The 21283-nt window shown below is 33.8% G+C and overlaps 3 protein-coding genes across 3 annotated transcripts; 1 reads left to right on the forward strand and 2 right to left on the reverse strand.

The window, feature by feature from the left end:
• Positions 1 to 821: 821 nt before the first annotated feature.
• Positions 822 to 2183, reverse strand: LOC146936147 (F-box/kelch-repeat protein At3g23880-like). The gene has a single exon (XM_085757680.1). It carries the CDS (start codon positions 2106 to 2108, stop codon positions 963 to 965), a length of 1146 nt encoding a protein of 381 aa, XP_085613806.1. The 5' UTR covers positions 2109 to 2183; the 3' UTR covers positions 822 to 962.
• Positions 2184 to 11152: 8969 nt separating this feature from the next.
• Positions 11153 to 12583, reverse strand: LOC146936148 (F-box/kelch-repeat protein At3g23880-like). The gene has a single exon (XM_085757681.1). The coding sequence runs from the start codon at positions 12373 to 12375 to the stop codon at positions 11191 to 11193; it is 1185 nt and encodes a 394-aa protein (XP_085613807.1). The 5' UTR covers positions 12376 to 12583; the 3' UTR covers positions 11153 to 11190.
• A 1312-nt stretch (positions 12584 to 13895) lies between these two features.
• On the forward strand, positions 13896 to 18545 carry LOC146936149 (uncharacterized). Its single transcript, XM_085751139.1, has one exon. The coding sequence runs from the start codon at positions 15404 to 15406 to the stop codon at positions 16025 to 16027; it is 624 nt and encodes a 207-aa protein (XP_085607265.1). The 5' UTR covers positions 13896 to 15403; the 3' UTR covers positions 16028 to 18545.
• Positions 18546 to 21283: the final 2738 nt, after the last annotated feature.

Genomic DNA, 21283 nt, shown 5'->3' on the forward strand with positions numbered 1-21283 from the left:
TTATTTCAACTTTTAAGAACTTCGTTGAAAAGTTTATCCAATGTCCATGTTCCAGAAACCTTGTAGAAGAAAGAAAGTTTAATATAGAAAGAGTGTTGGCTGCTAACAGATACTTGCTAGTGTATCTAGCAGTAGTCTTAGGGAAATCAGTAACATTAACATTGGATTGAATGACAAATAAATTGATCTCAACAAATGCATGAGATACAAATTCATTGACTAAGTTTCTACAGAAACCAGAAGCTCAAATGATTGCAACCTTTATACAATAGTATTTGTAGACTAATTAACTAGAAAGGCTTCACTTGGAGTGTTCTAGAAAGACAACTATTTAAGTGGTATCTAAATGTCGAAACCTATTCAAAGAAAGTGGTACCTAAATGTTGAAACATTTTCAAAGACAGAAGAAAAGATTTTCATAAGGAAAAAAAGAGGACATTTGAAGCAGCACACGAAACATGTTCAAAGACAGAAGAAAAGGTTCCTCATAAGGAAAAAAGAGCACATTGACCTTATTAACACCTAAAAAAACTTGTAACTACCACTATGTACTTCCTTTTAGTCCATAATTTTTCACCTAAATATTATTCATTATTCTTTAAAAAATGACATCGCAAAAGTATTCTATAACATATCCAGTTTAGTTCATAACGCATTGTGCATGATTTGAAACAAACATTATGAAATTTGTGCAACACTAAGAACATTGTAACATCTACACCATAACGCAAAATCATAGAAAATCAAATGACAAACTACTATTTAATGCAATTCATGATTATGAACTATTTAAAATATAGTGCAAGATGTGAGAGAATCAATAACTTAAATTAACCAAACAAACTGAAAATAAAAAGCAATGTTTAACATATAGATCTAACAAGTCACCAAGAATCAGAGCAGGCATAACATAAATAACAAAAACAAAAAACTAACCATATTTGTTGTTGTTGAATCCCTGCTTAAGGTGATATCAAACTCTCAATGTACACTATTGTGTCCCTCTGATAATAATTGTTTTGAAACTCAAGAATATTCAAAGTACCAGTCTTGGAATCATAAACAACCAACTTCATTTTGTGATCTCGGGTCTGTTTAAACTCTAGCAGCAGTTGGTCATCCTCAGAAATATATAAAACAGTGCAGGCTTCTAAACCCTGATCTTGCATGTTAGGAACACCGTACAATTTAGTCCAAGACTCTTCATTTCCATACTCTTTCATAATCCAAACATCCAGAAACAGATCACCTCTTCCAAAGACACACAAGCAATCCCTCACCATACCCAAAGTCCATTGATCATTTTCATTCTCATAATCAGGTAGCAAAAGCTCTTGATATGACTCCTTATCTAAATTAAGAGAAAGAATACTTGAATTATCACTCTGAAACCAATTAACAGTGCCACTCACAAATATTCCGGAATAACTGATATTGTAATCATTTGGGATGTCCCCTATTATTCTCCAATAATTAGTCCCCAAAGTATTAACACAAACTTCACCTTTGGAAGAAACAACAATGACCTTATAATTATCAATGAAATGATCATAGCCGAAGCTTATTGATATAGCAAAACCTTTGCGTGGATATTCCACAGGAGGCAATAACTTAAATTTTCTGATGGAAGGGTTCCACAAAAAATAATAACCAGCTTTGTGGATACAACAAAAGATGCCATTGCAAGAGCACACTACGCTCACATAGTTACGTGGAATTGGGAATGTACTAGGAAGGTAAAGTTGTGTTTGTATAACAACAGTAGAAGTTGACAAAACCGAAGGGATTGGGGAATGATGCAGAACTAAGTCACGTGAGCTCCACCCAGATGATATCATGAGGTGGTGGCGCTTGGTTGACAATTGAAGATGTTTCTTTGCGAACATCGAATCAGAAATCAGAGAATTGAGAAATTTACAGAGGCACCGAAGCTGTACGAGTAATTTCACAGGAAGCCTACATAGAATCTCAGAAAGGAGATCGAAGGGAAGAGTGGGAAGTTGGGCTCCGGTCATTAGCTGCCTCTGAGTGTTGGTTGTTTCCACCGTGAGTGACTGAGAAGTAACAACGACGTCGTTTAAGACATCCTCATCGTTAACCTGCGTCATTTCTATACAACAAGTAAGTGAATGGTTTACGAAGAAACAGAACAGAAAAAGAGGCTAGGTATCGATCTATCCATGTGAATTTCAAAAGTAGGGTTTTAGTTCCAATGGTATGTATGTTTCCAAATTAGGGTTGAAGAGAAAATTTGAGTACTACACGCTCTCCACCCTACTTTCTCATTATTATTATCCCAATTTTCAAATATAAATTTATTCTCGTTTCTTTTCAAGGGTATTTTAGTCTCTAAGGAATAATCACAATATACATCGAAATTCCAAAATAATTGTTGATTCTAGATTTGATTTTGGGTTAAATAATGTTTTCTTCCTTCCATTTAGCCCATTTTTGAACAATGTTACAGTAGGAACAATATTTAACTCGAATTTTTACAAGAATTCCTGTTCCTCTGTTTACTAATCAATTCAAAATTGCATTATTGAGGGATTTAGACCCTCAGTAATTACTGACGGAACAACCCTTCAATAACAATAAAAAAAACCTCAATAATGTTACTGACGGAAAAAACCCTCAATAATTCTGAGAGTTACATCACTGAGGGATAAATCCGTCAGTAAAATCATTAATGAACTAGCCAATGTTTACTGACGGAAATCTTTTGTCAGTAATGTAAAAGCACATGCCATTGCATTACTGACGGATATGAATCTGTCAGTAATGTTTATGACAGATCAAATAATTCATCAGTAATTCAAAATATCCGTTAGTAATAATTAGTAACAATATTAACATGACACTTCTTAAAAAAAAAATTTGTCTATAACCTGACCTAATTTTTTTACTCACGCATGTGAGTTCTAAGAAGCATCATGTGTGTTTCTCTTCTCTCCCCTCACACAATTTTCAATGCAATTTCTAATACAACTTTAATTTTTTTTTCAACTTTACCTTTAATAAATACTCCAACTTTTTTCTCACACAATTTTCAATGCAATTTTAAGTTTGTTTATTTCTTGGGCAGTTTCGTAAAAGTGTTATGTCTAATGATTATTTCATTTCATTCTTTAATTTGTGTGCAATTGGCTAAAACGACACTCATTTTAAAACGGAATGAGTATTAAATTTTAGATATATAAAATTATGCTTAATATATATTCAACTCCTCTAGTATAGGCGAGTTCTGTTTTACCCCTTTAAATTTCTTTAGATTCCAACCTTATAAAATAAAGATTCTTCAAAAATAGACTCTCATCTCATTTGACTATGTAACTAAGTTAATGTGGCGCTGAGTCAGCACTTTTATTACGTGATGTTGTAACTGTATAATTAATTTTGTTTTAAATATTTTTTTGTCCAGCATATTAATTTAACACCATCTTCATCTTCTTTAACTAACACAAACTCATGGGACCTGTTAATTGCTGGTTCTTGTTAAGTAATGAACTCCCCATTTGAGATGCTCTAGGAGCATCCACAATGGTAGTAAACTAAAAAGAGTCCTTATATGGGTTTCACATGTACATGTCATTTATTAAGGACTCAATAACTCCAATGATCTAAACTAAAATGAGTTTTTAAATAGGTCCTCTAATGTGTACTTTAACATGTCCATTTAGACCAAGTGATTAAAAGGAAATTGAAAAAAGAAAGAATCGCGTGAACATGAGATAGTGGGACCAACTTTTATGTACTTTATTTCCTATTTTAATCGTGGGACCCATTAGTTGCTGATAACTAATAGATACCCACTTTTTTCTTCCTCTAATGAGGGTCCTTAATAGGTTGAGGTCCTTGTTAAGTTATGGACTCCCCATTTGAGATGCACTAATATCATTTTGGACACTACAGTAGAATTAACGTTATCAACAACAAATTTTGCAATCAGACTCAAATGCAAAGGATACCGTATCTCTATCAATAACAAATTTGACAACCTAAAGCAGCCCAGAGGCTTCAGCTTCGGTTAGCGACAAGGAAAAGTGTGCAAAATTCGATATACCTAACACAAATGGGACCGCGGAGTCACGAAAGCAAAAGTCATAACATGTGATAGTGTTGTTATTAAAGAGAGGACAATCCACGTTGAAGGTAGTGGCTTTATCCACGAAAAAGTCTGATGTATGCTCTGGCCTAACTGCCTTGCTCGTTGCATAAACTCTCATTCATTGAGTGAATCTTTTGCACACCTTACAATGATTGATGGAGGCGAGTCATTATTCTCCTATAACTTAGTGCTGCGGTTTTTCCAAAGACTCCAAAGAATCATAGGCGCATTTGATTGTTGTTGTAATGACATCCTATCAACAAATCATGCACTTAAGTGCCAAGTTGCCCCAAGAAGGGAAATGCTAACTTGTGCCCTAAGACATAAGTTAAGGTTCCAAAGATTGTAATGACATCCTATCAACAAATCATGCACTTAAGTGCCAAGTTGCCCCAAGAAGGGAAATGCTAACTTGTGCCCTAAGGCATAAGTTAAGGTTCCAAAGATAGAAATTATGCATCATAAATTGTGCTTTTTTTTTTGTGGTGTCCGGGGTTTGAACCCTAGACCTTTCATATAATATGCAAATATGCATTGTCTTTACCAACCGAGTTAAACTCATCGGACAAGTCGTGCTAATTTTTTTATCACAAAATTGAAGTTTAATGTTTCTAAATATATATTTACCTTTTATATAGACACCTTAGCATGTTCCCTAAGGGACAAGTTAACATGACCCTACAAAGAATAAGTCGATGTATGTTCCCCAAAGCTTCATAGTTCACAAAGTATCTTTGCAAGGTATTCCCTTCTGAATTATACGGGAATAGGTGAGGAGACAATTGGTGGCGATGCGCCACAAGAACGATCAGAATTTGGGTGGATTTCAATATAACTAGTGTGAGACCTGTGCCCCTGCACGAGGAATTAATGTATTTTTTTTATCAAATAACTTAAAATAATACTATTTTATATTAAAGTTATAATTATAAACTGAATTCAACATAAAAATAAATTATTATCATATTGTTGTTTTTGGTCATAAAAAAATAAATATTACACATAATTGTAAAGTTACGGTTATGACAACTCTCAACGGCCATTGAGCCGATGGGTTTTGATTTTTTAAGTTTCGAATTCTACTACGACATTGCTTGCTTAGGTCATGGTTCGATTTGAACTGTTTTAAGATATATCTCATTGTTGTTGTTCGTTTTTGTGTCGGTGATTGCTCAAGATATAGTTTTGGATGCAAAGAACGGTGGCGACCGCCTTGCTGCCCGTCACCAGTGGTTATGTTATAAAATATGTTCTCGCGGTCTGTGTCCTTCTGGAATAATCCCATAATTTGAGTTTATCACGTGTTCTAGAGCTTGTTGGACTGTTTGGTTAGAAATATTTGGGAGTTTCCTATTATTGGTCTTAGTAAATTGCGGGTGAGTGGATTCACTGTTGAAGGACAAATACATTTTTCATTATTAAAATCTGAGACTGGTACTCGTCAACTCACACACCTCATATTTTTTGCAATTATGTTTCACACACGTACACTTGTTCACTGAATTGTGCAATAATGGGTGTGTGATTTATTGATCTGGAATAAGATTGTGACTATTTTACCCGTTAGATAGTTCCATTACGATTTCAATTTTTTTTATGTATTTTTAGAAAGAAAGAAAAATGGGTCATGGATATAAACATGATTGTTAAAATAAAAAAGATAATGATACATTTTACTTTCTTTATCGATGAAAATAGTAAAAATTGATAATCTATACTATATATAAAGAAAACTACCCCTTTCAGCACTTTTGAGTTGGATTTTTCTTTCCAAAAATACCCGCAATTTTCAATACAAATAAAAAATGTAACAAATACATAAGAATAAATTTAAATATTAAAACAAATGTAACAAACGCAATATGAATATATGTAACAAATACATAAGAATAAATTTAAATATTAAAACAAATGTAACAAACGCAATATGAATATTTTTTTTTCCTTTATCATTTAAAAAGTGTAACAAACTAGATGAGTATATTTATACTTACTTTTTCATCATTCCAATTATACTCTTAAACAACTTTTTCTACAATAAAATTGTTGTTGGTGTCATTTAAAAAAGAATTTAGATTAATTTTTTTTTTGTTACATTGTATTATTGTCGGTGTCGTTGAAATAGATAATCATAGTTAGTTTGATTTTTATAACTTGAAAGCAAACCCTAAAAAAAAAAAAACTTGAAAGCAACAAACATTTATATTTTTTTTTAGTTTTAATCAAAATCAAAATTTCACAAAAAAAACACCGTTCATAATTTTCAAAATGTTAGCGCAAAAAAAAGAACGGAAAGACGGGCACGTGAGTGCCCGTCTTTTCGCTAATAATAATACTAATAATAATAATAATGATGATGATGATGATGATGATGATGATGATGATGATGATGATGATGATGTTCTGGACCAGCCAAAAGGACCTTTGACCCATTTACTTAGGCCCAATACAATCCAAAACCCAAACACCATGTTTGGCAACATTACTTGCGACACACCCCTTCCCCGCGAGGGGGGTGCACGAAGCGAGCGAGAGCGATTCAAACGAGCCACAACGTCTCTCTGCACTTTCCCGCAATAAACTCTCTGGCGGTTACACTTCCCACGATTTCGTAACCGCCAGAGTCAGGTGTGACATTACAACGGCTCTGCAGCCCTCCACCTCTATATATAGGGGACTCATTGCAGTCCCCAAGGTAGAATCTAACTCTTCCTCTAAACCCCCACTCTTTGATCTCTATTTACTTGAGCGTCGGAGTGCTTGCAGTTACACACCCCCATCCGTTCTAAGAAGCATTCTGACGCATTCTACCACCACTCAAACCACCGCATTCAAGGCACCGGCAGTCACCTTCTGACCAGGTACGATCAAATAATAATAATAATAATAATAATAATAATAATAATAATAATAATAATAATAATAATAATAATAATAATAATAATAATAATAATAATAATAATCATCGTGACCTTAGCTCAGTTGGTAGGGATATTGCATATTATATGTAGGGGTCGGGGTTCGAACCCTGGACACCCTACTTCTCCACAATTAAATTGTGTGAGCTCTAGCCACAAGACTACTTGACCAACAACAACAACAACAACAACAACAACAACAACAACAATAATAATAATAATAATAATAATAGTGTGATGCGGAGAAGAGGAAGATATTGTGAAAACTACCAAACTACCCTTAATGTGTGAAATTACCAAACTATCCATGTCAGATCAGTGGTGGTACAAAGGGGTGTACACAAAAGAGTGGTTTATGTATCTTTTTTCTTGTTTATATTATACACAATATCAATATAATTTGTGTGATTCTTTTTAGATCTTAGCATCACATTTAACAAAGACTCTTCTTCTTATATATTGTTAACTTCATTGAAGACAATTCTATTTTAGATGTCTCAGACACTAAATATGGGTACATTCCTTAGTTGAAATCCAAACATTGATTTTTTACATTGTGAGAGTCTAATTCATTCTGTTAGACCCAACTCTCATTCGTGCATTTTTGTTTTTTATTTTGGTTTCCATGGGTTCCCTCCACTTAACGTAATATTATTGAAGGTATGTTAGACACTAAATGTGGAAACATATTTCAACCAAAATTCGAACCTTGATTCGTCATGTTGTGAGAGTCCGACTCCTTCCGTAGACCATTTTTATTGTGTTTGTCGTTCAAACACAAGAATTTAGAAAAGAAGAAGATATAGGTAGCTTGCATATACCAACCAGTTTTTTTTTTTTTTTTTTTGAAAGAAGGTAGCTTCCATATACCAACCAATTAAAAGATGTGGTTCTGGCCTTACATTCCGACTATCGTTTCTTTTTTCCTTTACTTTTTATATTGTAAAGAGGAAATGATAAAAAATATCATAAAAATGTCTTGTATTTGTATGCTAAATATTCATACTCGTCATCAATTTGAAGCATACTTTCAAAGAGTGACACAGCCTATAGAATTATTTGTAAACGAAGATGTCTTTTGAAGATAATGATGAACCTGGTGCATAACATCTAAATTAGCAATGTCCTCATAGAAGATGGGTGCTGCCATGGTGTTTGCATGAAACAATGTTTTTTCCAACGGTCTACATGCAGAATTGATGGCCATATGATATGATTTAGCAATGTCCTTATGTCAGCTTATTCGTATGATATAGCCTTGTCCTCCGGACTTAGTTTTCACGGACTATATCACCACAACTCAACTTCTAGAAACTTCATGCAGCCATTTTGCCGGCATTAAGAAATATAGATAAGAGTTGAAATGACATAGTATGCTAAGAATGATACTATGTCATGAGGTTTAAAAATGAAACATGCAGAGATGATCATAATCAAACAGATAGCATATAATTATAATGTGGAACAGGTGTACAACTCTTTCTCTGGTAGAACGAGATAACACAGTGAAACATACAAGTAAAACAGTTAAATTAGACTTTGAAGATTGTATTTTTCGACAAATAACATACAACAATAAAGTCAGAGACAAGTTTATCCTTACTATTAGGAACATATAGTTTGTTCACCTCATCTAGTTTGACTCCACAAGAAATAATTAAACTGAACTTAAGAATTCCAAAACACTAGATCACTTGGTGAGAAAACTGTGGCCAAGATCATGTGATCGCAAAATCATAGCCAGGATCGTAAAATGAATCAGATTCTTGTGCTGAAAATGTGGCCTCTCACTCCATCTCTCTATGTCACGCGCAACATTGCAACCATTTTTCTCTGAATCATTACGCTCTGTCTCTCCCCTGTTACGATTTGTTCAGTTTATTTGCTCTCCCATATATCTCAGTCAACAAACAAGACAGTGAATACTTAGATAAAGGCTTCATCCATCATCATCATCATCATCATAAAACCTTCATCATTTTCTTCAAATAAATCATTGAACACAACATTAAAAAAAGGCTTAATTGCTAAAACAACATCTTCGTCAACATCATCATAAACCTTCATCATTTTCTTCAAATAAATCCAGAAATAAAAAGAAGAGAAAAATTAGTAAAAAAAGACTTCATCCATCATCATCATCAAAAACACTCGATTATCATCAACATTCTTGTAAATCAGACCCTAAATCTATATTCTAAATTTCATCCGCGAAGCTAATCTTATTTCCTCCCTCTACTATCCTAAAGAAAAAAAAAAACCCCAACAAAATGGTTTGAGATCAAACACTAAGTGAACTTTTAAAGAGTTCATGATGATTCTTAATTACCAACCCTTTCCTTCCAGATTCAACCATTTCTCAAAATTCATCAATAAACTTTGCGCAAGGTATAGATCCGACACAATCAGTTGGGCACATGACTCCTCGACTAACAAGGCGTGCCTGAGTAAGAAAGCAGTCTCGACACACCGTCCACGTTAGAATTTTCACTTTGTGCGGGACCTTGAGTTTTCAAATAGAGTTTCATTGTCCCGGTCTTCTCTGTAAGTGAGAGCTGTCTTTGATAATATACGTACACACCCGATATGCATTTCAAACAGAATAGTGGTCATTCTTTGGCCTTTCAATCCACTCACTAAGATGAACCCAGCGGAATTGCGTATTACTGATGTTGATGTCCGAAATGCACTCTCCATTCGCCACCCATGGATGGTCCATCTATGGGATATTAGTATCGGTTCCTATACACCAATGAGCCCACTGTTGCACAACATTTTTGGCATAAGTTTAACTTTCTTTTGTTTCTTTTCCATGTGAATAATCTAAATGTAATGTCCGTTATGCTTTAACAGTATCTCCCACATTATTCACCAACGAGGCTACTTGACAAAAAAAATAATCCAAGAGAGAATGATATATACTTTGTAAGTTCTCTCAACAATGCCAAAGCTACAAAGTCTCCATCCCCTCATATATGTCAACAACTTCATAAAACTCCTATATAAAGACTCAAAAACCCTCTTAACTTTCCTACTTGGGACTTGTAGAACAAGAGAATTTTGAAACACTCTAAAAACACTAAAATCAAAACACTAACTTCATTCAATAGAGTAACAATTTAATTTCTATAAGATGAATCTTTGTGACCTGTTTAAATACACACCCTCTCTTGATACCATGAGTTAGAATTGTGATGACTTGACATTCCTAAAAAAACATCTATAATCAAATAAATTTATAAACTATCTAGACAGAAGGTGTAAAACACATGATATTTCTAAACGGGGTCAAATCGAATATACAAACATATTAGCTACCATTTTCCCACTTTCTGCAGTATATTTGCAATGGACTAAACTTTCCGTCCAGACAGCCAAAGGTGTAATTAATTCACGTGGTTGAACCAGGACACGTGAAGGACCTGAATGATTAACTGACTTGTGATGAAGGTCGTGTTTTCAAATCTTGGCTACCACATAGTTGAAGTATGTGATTCAATCTCTTGTAGGAACAAGCAAAGGATTCATGCAAGCCTTTTCCTCTCAATTCACCAAGCCATTTCTTAATATCTTGATAGAAACCAACTGATATAGAAGAATAAAATAGGGAAAATCCCTTTTGATTACAGAATAATATTGCAGAACTTCGAGGGTCTGCACCTCCCTAAAGCCAAAATGGCCCCTTCCCAGTCAAATCCTCCGATGCCCCTCAATCTTCCCTTCTCTCCCCTATTTATTCTTAAAACTTAACCTCCCACTACTGACTTAATTAATTATTAATCATAATATATTAATAAACCATAACTGCATAATTAACTACTATAGTGTGTGAAACATTGCTTAAGACACTATTCCTTTCACACACTATTAAGTGTGTGAAACATTGCTAGAAGGTATGCATTTTGTTTTCTAAAGCACAAGTAAGCAGACACAAGGTATAAAGCACAAACCATCTAACAAACAAATAAAAGGAAATGGAAAAAAGCTACAAGTCTATAACAAACATTTAAATGAAAATAACTACAACTTCTCATTCTGGAGAATCAATTGACCATTAATTAACAATTATTCGAAAAGAAACCATTAATAAGAACTACTAAATAACTAGTGTAATGCACTTGAATCTCATGCCCTAATGACATATCCCTCATCTAAATCCTAGCATCACGACCAAGGTGATATTAAACTCTCAAAGCATACTTCAGGGGAACCATTCCTTGGACTATAAGCACTCTGATGGGAAAAGTTAGTAAATCTAAAAGTACTATTTCTAGAATTGTAAATAATCACCTTTGTATCCCAATTCGTACCCCAATCCCTTGTAGACTCAAGCAGCACTTGATGATGATTGTCAAAAATACATAAGGCCTTGGTAAAAATATAATATTTACTAGGATCTGGCATGTAAGAAACGGTAAACAATTTTGTCCAAGACTCTTTATTTCCATATTCCTTCATGATCCAAACAACATGGCCAGAAATTATGGACAAGCAATCACTCAATACACCCAGTGTCAAGTAGATATCTTCATTAACCTCTCCATAGTCAGGCTGCAAAATCTCTTGATAAGATTCATTCCCCAAATCGAGAGAAACAATAAAGCATGGGCTTTCTCTAAGCCAGTGTTTAGAAGCCAGCCAATTAATCTTGCCACTCACAAATTGCCCTGATTGCTCAACAGGGATGCCGCCAAAAGGGATCTCTTGAATGCTTCTCCAAAAATCCGTACCCAGAGTATGAATCATTACTTCAATTTTGTCAACACACTTACCACTATCATTACGCATCTGGTGATGTGAAACAACAGTCACTTTGTAATTATCTGTAAAAGAATCATAGCCGAAACCATATATTGTTTGTAGCCTGCTTGGCTTTTGAAAAGGGTGTGGGGGCAATTTCTTGAATTTTCTAATGGATGGATTCCACAATATAACTGAAGTTTTATTGTAGCCAGCAATACAGAGGATACCGTTGCAAGAGCCAACGATATAACAATCATCAACATAATCATTGAAAGGACATGTGTATTGTGTGACCATAGTGGTTACGTTGGGGGAAACGTAATCAAGTGGGTAACAAGTTAAAACACACTTTCTTAAGGCATCAGAGTAGCATACTTTGTATAGGTGGCGTGTGGTCGATAGGCTGAGATGCTTCTTGGCAAATTTACAATGAGATATCAGAGAATTCCACGACTTGCATAAGCAACGAAGTTGAAGGAGGAGCTTCACGGGTAGCCTGCTCAGGATTTCGACAATGAGATCGAAAGGAAGCGTGGGGAGTGGTGGCATTTGAAGCGAATCGTCCGAAGAGAGTGAATGCGACGGTGATGATAGAATAACCTCCATTGTTGACCTAAACTAATAAGGATAAGCGGTGTGGGTTCGATCGTAGCCCACACTATATCAAAAAGCGGAATCAAAGCAATATATAACAGTCTTTCAAAACCAGGTTTCGTCAAAAGGGTTTTAGAGGGTACAAAGAGGGGTCAAATATATAACGGTGATGATAGAATAGCCTCAATTGTTCTTTTTTTTTTTTTTTTTTTTAGGAAAAGCCTCAATTGTTCTTAGCAACTCACGGGGACAAATACAATAGAAACGCTTTAAATTAATAATCGGTAAATAATAAACTCTCTAAAATAATAAATTTGTCAGGTCCCGACTTGGGCCAATGTAAAAAATTGAAAAACTCGATAAAATAATAAGATAATAATTTTTCGGGAGATCCCTTTATAATTTTCGGTCCCAAGAAAATCATAAATTAATTATTCAAAGAAACTAAAAAAATATATTACACTTGCTTAAGAGTACATTGAACACATATGTTCCTCTTGTTTACATTTACTGTACTTTAAAAGTCATTATTGATTTTCAATGCATATGAACACAGTAGTTACTAATTTACGTTGAGTCTCAAGGTTCGCTGCAACGTAATTCTTAGAGGCATAGACTAATTTGCCTTTTTGTTTGGTATGTATAGTATAATTACTTAAAAACTCTTTAAATTAATAATTATTAATTTATCGATAAATTAATAACTCTCTAAATTAATAAATTTCTCCGGTCCTGACATTATTAATTTATAGAGTTTTAACTATACAGGTATAATTTGTTACAATATGAAAGTTTAAAATATTTATAATTTTTTAAAGAAATATTATAAATTATTGTTAGTAGTTTATACACATTAGCACATTAAAAAGAGTGGACACAGGTACTCCGTTTCCGTATGAATGCTAGTTTATAATGTTTGAAAATTATGAACGGTGTTTGTTGCTTTCAATATATAAAAAATCAAACCAACCATGATTATCTATTTCAACGACACCGACAATAATACAATATAACCAAAAAAATAATAATCTATATTCTTTTTTTAATGACATTGACAACAATTTTATTATAGAAAAAATTGTTAAAGGTTATAATTTGAATGATAAAAAATAAGTATAAATATACTCATCTAGTTTGTTACACTTTTTAAAGGATATATAAAGGAAAAAAAATCAAAAAAAAACCAAAAAAATATATATTCATATCGTGTTTGTTATATTTGTTTTAATATTTAAATTCATTCTTATCTATTTGTTACATGTGTTATTTGTATTGAAAATTGAGGGTATTTTTGGAAGGAAAAATCCAAACCAAAAGTGCTAAAAGGGGTAGTTTTCTTTATATATAGTATACTAGTATTTGGACCCGTGCGATGCACGGGAAGTTAATTATGTCATTGACTAATAAATGTGGTAGTTGATCATGAAATGAAATTATAGTTGTTGTTGAGCATGAGTTTATACTTCCAAAAGACGACGACAACAACAACCAAACATTATCCCACTAAATGGGGTAGACTACTGATAAGTGCTAAAAAGTGTTAATTTCATGTTATATTTTAAGCACTTTTTGTTGCTTGCTTTGCAAGTAATTGAAGGAAAAGCCGAGAAATAAGCGTTAAATGCCTTATTACGCTTTACTTATCATTATTCTATCCTTTTGTGCAGGAATTAGCCCAAGACATTGATCAAAGAAGCAAAATCATGAAAAAGTACTATTTGGGCAGAAGCTGTCCCTGGAAGCAAGCAGCTCGCACCCAAACTCGCATCTGCGAGTTCCAAATGCGAGTAACTCGCAACTGCGAGTTCCCTAACTCGCAACTGCGAGTTAGGGCGGTTTGATCCCTTCATTTATGACGTGGCAGCTTATTATTGGGCCAGAGAAGCAACTCGCATCTGCGAGTGGTGTAGCTCGCATCTGCGAGTTGAGGCAGGGCAGAAGTCTTTATATAGCCTCTTGCTACTCTTTGGAGAGGATCTTATCATATCTTAGCTTGATATTTTCTTAGCTTCTCTTAGGTTTTAGTTTAGATATTTTCATAGAGAGAAGTAAGGTAGTTCTTCATAGAGTGAGATTGGTTTTGGAAGTTGGATCTTAATACTTTGTTGAGACATCACAAGTGTAATGAATCCTTCCTTTTCAATCCATCCTTGCATGGCTTCCATGATGATGTGTAGCTAAATACCCTTTGTTGGGATGAGAGGTACTTGATCTTTGCTTAACATGTAATCTTTTGATCTTGCAAAATATGTTTCTAGCAATTTATATTCAATATTGTTGTTATTCTTGTGTTAATGCTTTCAATGAGATTCAAAGATGATTTGGACACAAACTCTTGAATCTTGAGCTAGAATAGCAATATATCTTAGGTTAACTTACTTGACATCTTTGTTAATCTTGTGATAATCACCATAATCAAGAGCTAAATGCTTTCGTATAACTTAACCAGGCTGGACACGGTCGATTAGGTTATCCGATCGACTTTGTTATCGTTTAAGGAATTTGGACACGAATGTTTAAACGATAACTTAGAAATAATTATATCACTTTGGACACGAAGGGTAGTTTAGAATTGATTGTGATAATGTTGTTTATAAAGCTAGAATTCGTATGGATCATTAGTACGTGTGACGCTTGGTTAAGGAACGCTACTCCTAACAAGTTTCAATCCTTATTAATCTCATCTTTTACTTTTTGCATTTAGTTAACATAGTTGTAAATTCAAACAAACAATCACCCTTTTTACTTAGAATGATATTTGATGTTGAAATATCCGTGATGTCGCACTAATCCCTGTGGAGACGATACAAATACTTATCTTGTTTTTGATGCAAAACTACTTCATCAAAATGGCGCCGTTGCCGGGGATTGGTGTTTAGATATCATAGATAGAACGATTGATTTATTGTTTTAAGTATTCGTACATATTCCGTAAATATTTTTCTTTACTTAATAGTTCTTACCACTAACCCCTCTTTGATAAACAAAGAAAAGTTTCTTGTTAGTTGTTTCCATTTCAGATCATCACCTAGACAAAATCATGGCTGATCATGGTTATAACAACTTCTACACTCCACCCGAGTATGAACCATATCAACAGCATCAGCAATATCCTTTTGAAGATGAACGAATGACCAATGTGGAAAATACTTTGAATATCTTCATGCAACAATCCATGATAAACATGCAAAATACCAACCAAAGATTGAGGAATTTATCAATTCAGTTGGAGATGATTCAAGCTAAAATCATGGATAATCAAGTCAACATTCAATCCACTCATGACGAAGAGATTGTTGGAGAAGGTGTTGTTGAACTTGAGGAAGATGCAATAGTAGAGGAATGTGGTCCACCACATGAAATCGAACTTCCTCAAGAAATGTCATTTACTGAAGAGGACAAAACTGTTGATAGCGGAGAAGTGATAGAGGTGGTAGAGAGAAAGGAACGGTTACTTAGCAAGGAAGAAACATTTGAACAAAAGGGGAAGAAAGTGAGCAAGGCTGAAATTGACCGGGTCATTGATGAAATTTTCGCCTTGTTCAAATCCAAGTTAAGGAGGACATGGACTCCACATCATTTGTACTTAAAGTTCATGGAATTCCTCCCACAGAGAAGGAACATAAAGGATGATGTGTTGTCCGTCTCATTTTGGCCACCCTAACGAAAAAGGCGTCGAGCTAACGACGTTAAACAAGCGCTTGTTGGGAGGCAACCCAATTCATTTACTGTTTTAATGCATAATAAGTCTAGGAGTCATGTGCATGCATCAAAACAGCAAAAACAGAAGTTAAACAGAGAGCAGAATCCTGAACTGACACAACTCGCAATGGCGAGTAAAAACAGCTCGCAATTGCGAGCAAGCATAGTTTGGTTTTTTGTTTTCTTTCTTGATACCTTTAAACACTAGTTTGCTTCTGTTGTTTGTTTCATTTTGGCACATGAACTCGTATTTTGTTTTATTAGTACTATGTTTTATGTTGAATAATGTGTTAGCATTTTTTGTTGATTAAGTACTTCATTTTGTTTTGAGAATCATGGAAGCTTCATTTGTATCACTCTTGCTTAATTTCAAATCGCAGATGATTGATAATGATTCATAGTTGTGATTAAAGCACAAAGCCAAGGTACAAGTTTCCAGTTTTTCTAGGTTTTTTACTCGAATATGGAACGAGTACTTTGTGCAAATTTCATTTCATTTAGTTCTTTACAATAATTTATTTGTTTGTGAACCACGTAGTACTAGCCTAAAAGTGAGGAAACCTCAAATGTTTGTACATATGCAAGGAGACCGGATTCATTGTTTAACTCAATTGTGTTATTTTAAATCCGATATTTGTTTTAAAATTGTGTGAAGGCATGGAAGTGATCAAGGCATATTTTTGTTAATGAGAGAAACGTACTTGACCACAAATAGCCTACCTTGTGAGAAGAGCGAGTATTTGCTAACCCACTTGAGCCAAATGAATCGGAGTCCTCAATTATGAACTGTCAATTCATAAGCACAATGCTTGATGAATTTGCCTTTAAAACTTTTCAATATCCAGTTCATTTTTGACGCACTTCAGGACTTTGAGTTGTTTTTAATTGTTGAACCCTAAACTTTCATTGTTATTTGTCCCTTTTGCCTTAGAGTAAAGGAACATTCAAATAGGGTGTATTTTGATTCAAGTTGGGGAGAGAAGGTAGATGTAAATCTTATGTCAAGTACAATGGTGTAATTTTATCTTTGATCAAGACAACATGGTGTTGTAAATACAAAAGAAAAGAAAACAATGTGTACATGAAAAGAAAAAAAGAAAAAGAGAAAAAGAAAGAAAAATCCAAAAAGAAAATAAGTTGTCAAGATCAAAGTGCTTCATGTTAAAGCACCAAGGGTTTGTAATGATTGGTAGGAAAGATTGTGAATTTTAATGGTTGATACAAGGAATGCTCCTCTTTGATAGGCTTTTTGATTTCAATTGCCCCACATATGACATTTCTTTTGTAGCCAAGCCAAGTTATAACCATCAAAGACCTTTTGATCCATGTTTTTATGCCTTTTGAAACGATTTTTGGATGGACACATAACTTGATTGGAATGTTAACTTGATTGCCGGATGTGTGTTCATAACCCTCATTCATTTGATTTCAATTGTTTATCTACTTTCATAGAAGTGTGTTAGGTGTGGTTCGTAAATAAATATATTATTGTTTTGAAATGTTTGACATGAACTTTGTACTTAGGACTCATCTCATGTTAGTAGTAGAATTTTAGATTAGTTGGAAACTTAGACTTGCCCGCGCATTCACTTTTAAATCATTCATCTGAAGATGTTTTCAAAGCCTTTTGTACTTGTGTCTTGTTATTAACTTGTTTGATTTTCATTTTGTTTGAGGACAAACAAAGAGTTAAGTTGGGGAGAGTTTGATAAGTGCTAAAAAGTGTTAATTTCATGTTATATTTTAAGCACTTTTTGTTGCTTGCTTTGCAAGTAATTGAAGGAAAAGCCGAGAAATAAGCGTTAAATGCCTTATTACGCTTTACTTATCATTATTCTATCCTTTTGTGCAGGAATTAGCCCAAGACATTGATCAAAGAAGCAAAATCATGAAAAAGTACTATTTGGGCAGAAGCTGTCCCTGGAAGCAAGCAGCTCGCACCCAAACTCGCATCTGCGAGTTCCAAATGCGAGTAACTCGCAACTGCGAGTTCCCTAACTCGCAACTGCGAGTTAGGGCGGTTTGATCCCTTCATTTATGACGTGGCAGCTTATTATTGGGCCAGAGAAGCAACTCGCATCTGCGAGTGGTGTAGCTCGCATCTGCGAGTTGAGGCAGGGCAGAAGTCTTTATATAGCCTCTTGCTACTCTTTGGAGAGGATCTTATCATATCTTAGCTTGATATTTTCTTAGCTTCTCTTAGGTTTTAGTTTAGATATTTTCATAGAGAGAAGTAAGGTAGTTCTTCATAGAGTGAGATTGGTTTTGGAAGTTGGATCTTAATACTTTGTTGAGACATCACAAGTGTAATGAATCCTTCCTTTTCAATCCATCCTTGCATGGCTTCCATGATGATGTGTAGCTAAATACCCTTTGTTGGGATGAGAGGTACTTGATCTTTGCTTAACATGTAATCTTTTGATCTTGCAAAATATGTTTCTAGCAATTTATATTCAATATTGTTGTTATTCTTGTGTTAATGCTTTCAATGAGATTCAAAGATGATTTGGACACAAACTCTTGAATCTTGAGCTAGAATAGCAATATATCTTAGGTTAACTTACTTGACATCTTTGTTAATCTTGTGATAATCACCATAATCAAGAGCTAAATGCTTTCGTATAACTTAACCAGGCTGGACACGGTCGATTAGGTTATCCGATCGACTTTGTTATCGTTTAAGGAATTTGGACACGAATGTTTAAACGATAACTTAGAAATAATTATATCACTTTGGACACGAAGGGTAGTTTAGAATTGATTGTGATAATGTTGTTTATAAAGCTAGAATTCGTATGGATCATTAGTACGTGTGACGCTTGGTTAAGGAACGCTACTCCTAACAAGTTTCAATCCTTATTAATCTCATCTTTTACTTTTTGCATTTAGTTAACATAGTTGTAAATTCAAACAAACAATCACCCTTTTTACTTAGAATGATATTTGATGTTGAAATATCCGTGATGTCGCACTAATCCCTGTGGAGACGATACAAATACTTATCTTGTTTTTGATGCAAAACTACTTCATCAACTACCTATATCAAAATATGTCATATTGTTTTATCATAAACCGTATTTAGATCCAACTCATTAATCTATAAATCTTTCCAATTAGTTTCTCTTAGGGGGCAGTTGTTTTGGGGAAACACAAATTATTCCTAAGAATAACATACCCGGGAATGAAAATATGAAAATTTGATTCCTAGGTATTTGTTAAAAAAAGTGTTTGCCAAATAACTTGACATTCTTGGAAAAATTGGAAGTTACAAATTTTTTTTCTTTCAAATCTATGCAGAATATCATGGGAATGCACATTCCCATCTCTTTACATGGCAATAAATTTATGGGAATAATGGAAGTCATGGGAAGTTACTTCATTCCCAGGAACCTTTATACCCAGGAATATTTTTTTATCAACCTCATAACAAACATGGGTATAATCATTCTCTAACCATGTTTTCCCGGGAATATCATCGTTAACCTTGAAACAAACACCCCCTTATGGTTCTTCTAGGTCTTCCTATTCCTTTTGTAATATGACTATCCCCTATTTGATCTACTCTTCTTACTATAGAATCTACATGTTTTCTCTCTACTTGTCCAAACAACCTAAACCTACTTTCCACAATATTTATACTATAGGTGCTACCCCAACTATCTCTATAATGTTGCCATTTCTAATCTTATCTCATTTAGTCTTACAACACATCCAACACAACATTCGCATCTCCGCACACTTGCTTTATTCTCGTGTCGGTTCTTAACCGCCAATACTTTGATCCATAAAACATCGTCGTTATAACAACTTTATGGTATTTTTGCACTTAAACTTAAACGACACATTTGTATCACAAAAAACACATGAGGCTCTTTTCCATTTCAACCACCCAACTTGAATACAATAATTTACAGTTGCTTTTATTTCTCCGTCATTTTGTATTATGAACCCAATATTATTTTGTTGAAAGAATGAACCAAAGATATTTAAACTGTGTAACTTGAATGATATGATCTCTAAATCTCACCTCTAAGGTCAGACTACTTCGTCTTTTGCTAAAATTACATTACATATACTATGTCTTGCTTCTACTCAAATGAAATTCTTATGCTTCTAAAGCTTGTCTCCAAGCCTCCAACATATCCCATTCAATCCCTCCCTCGACTCTTCAATTAAGACTACATCATGTACAAAATCCATGCATGTTGGTGCTAGCTATTGAATATGTTTTGTAAGTACATCATAAACTAATGTAAAAAAATATAGTATTAGGGTTTACCCTTGGTTCAATCCTTGTGATGACAAAATCATTCATATGGATTAAGGTTAATCCTTGGTCCAATCCTTGTTATGAAAAAACTATTGACAATGCTTCCAAAAGACAAATAATTAATCCCCCGAACTAATTTAGACTTCAACAACATTTTTTGCTACAAAAAGTTGTCTAAGAGACTTAAAAGCTTTTACAAATAAGATATAAGATACGCGGTCATTTTCTAAAAAATATAGAAATGGCAAAAAATTAGAAAGGAAATGTGCAACAACTTTTTTGACTCCAAAAAGTTGTCTAAGAGACTTAAGACCTTTTATAAATAGATAAATAAGATAAGATACACGATCATTTTCTAAAAATATAAATAAAAATCAAAAAATTAGTAAAGAAAAGTGCAACAACATTTTTGGCTCCAAAAAGTTGTCTAAGAGACTTAAGACCTTTTATAAGATAAATAAATGACACTTAGAAACTTTTAAAAAAAAGATACGCGATCATTTTCTAAAAATATAGAAAAACTGCAAAAAATTACGAAGGAAATGTAGAACAAATTTTTTTTTCTCCCAAAAGTTGTCCAAGAGACTTAAGAACTTTTGTAAATTAGATATGCGATCATTTCTAAGAAAATAGATAAATGGCAAAAAATTAGAAAGGAAGCGTGAAACAACATTTTTTGCATGAAACAACATTTTTTGCTCCAAAAAGTTGTCCAAGAGACTTAAGACCTTTTATAAGATAAATAAGAATTTTTATAAATAAAAAGAAACGGCAAAATATTAGGAAGGAAATATTCAACAACTTTTTTGGCTCTAAAAGTTGTCTAAAAGACTAAAGAACTTTTATAAATAAGATAAGATAAGATAAATAAGAATTTTTATAAATAAAAAGAAACGGCAAAATATTAGGAAGGAAATATTCAACAACTTTTTTGGCTCTAAAAGTTGT

Source organism: Medicago sativa, chromosome 3, assembly GCF_051527215.1.
Source record: "Medicago sativa cultivar Bolivia chromosome 3, Bolivia_mono, whole genome shotgun sequence".
NCBI lineage: Eukaryota > Viridiplantae > Streptophyta > Magnoliopsida > Fabales > Fabaceae > Medicago > Medicago sativa.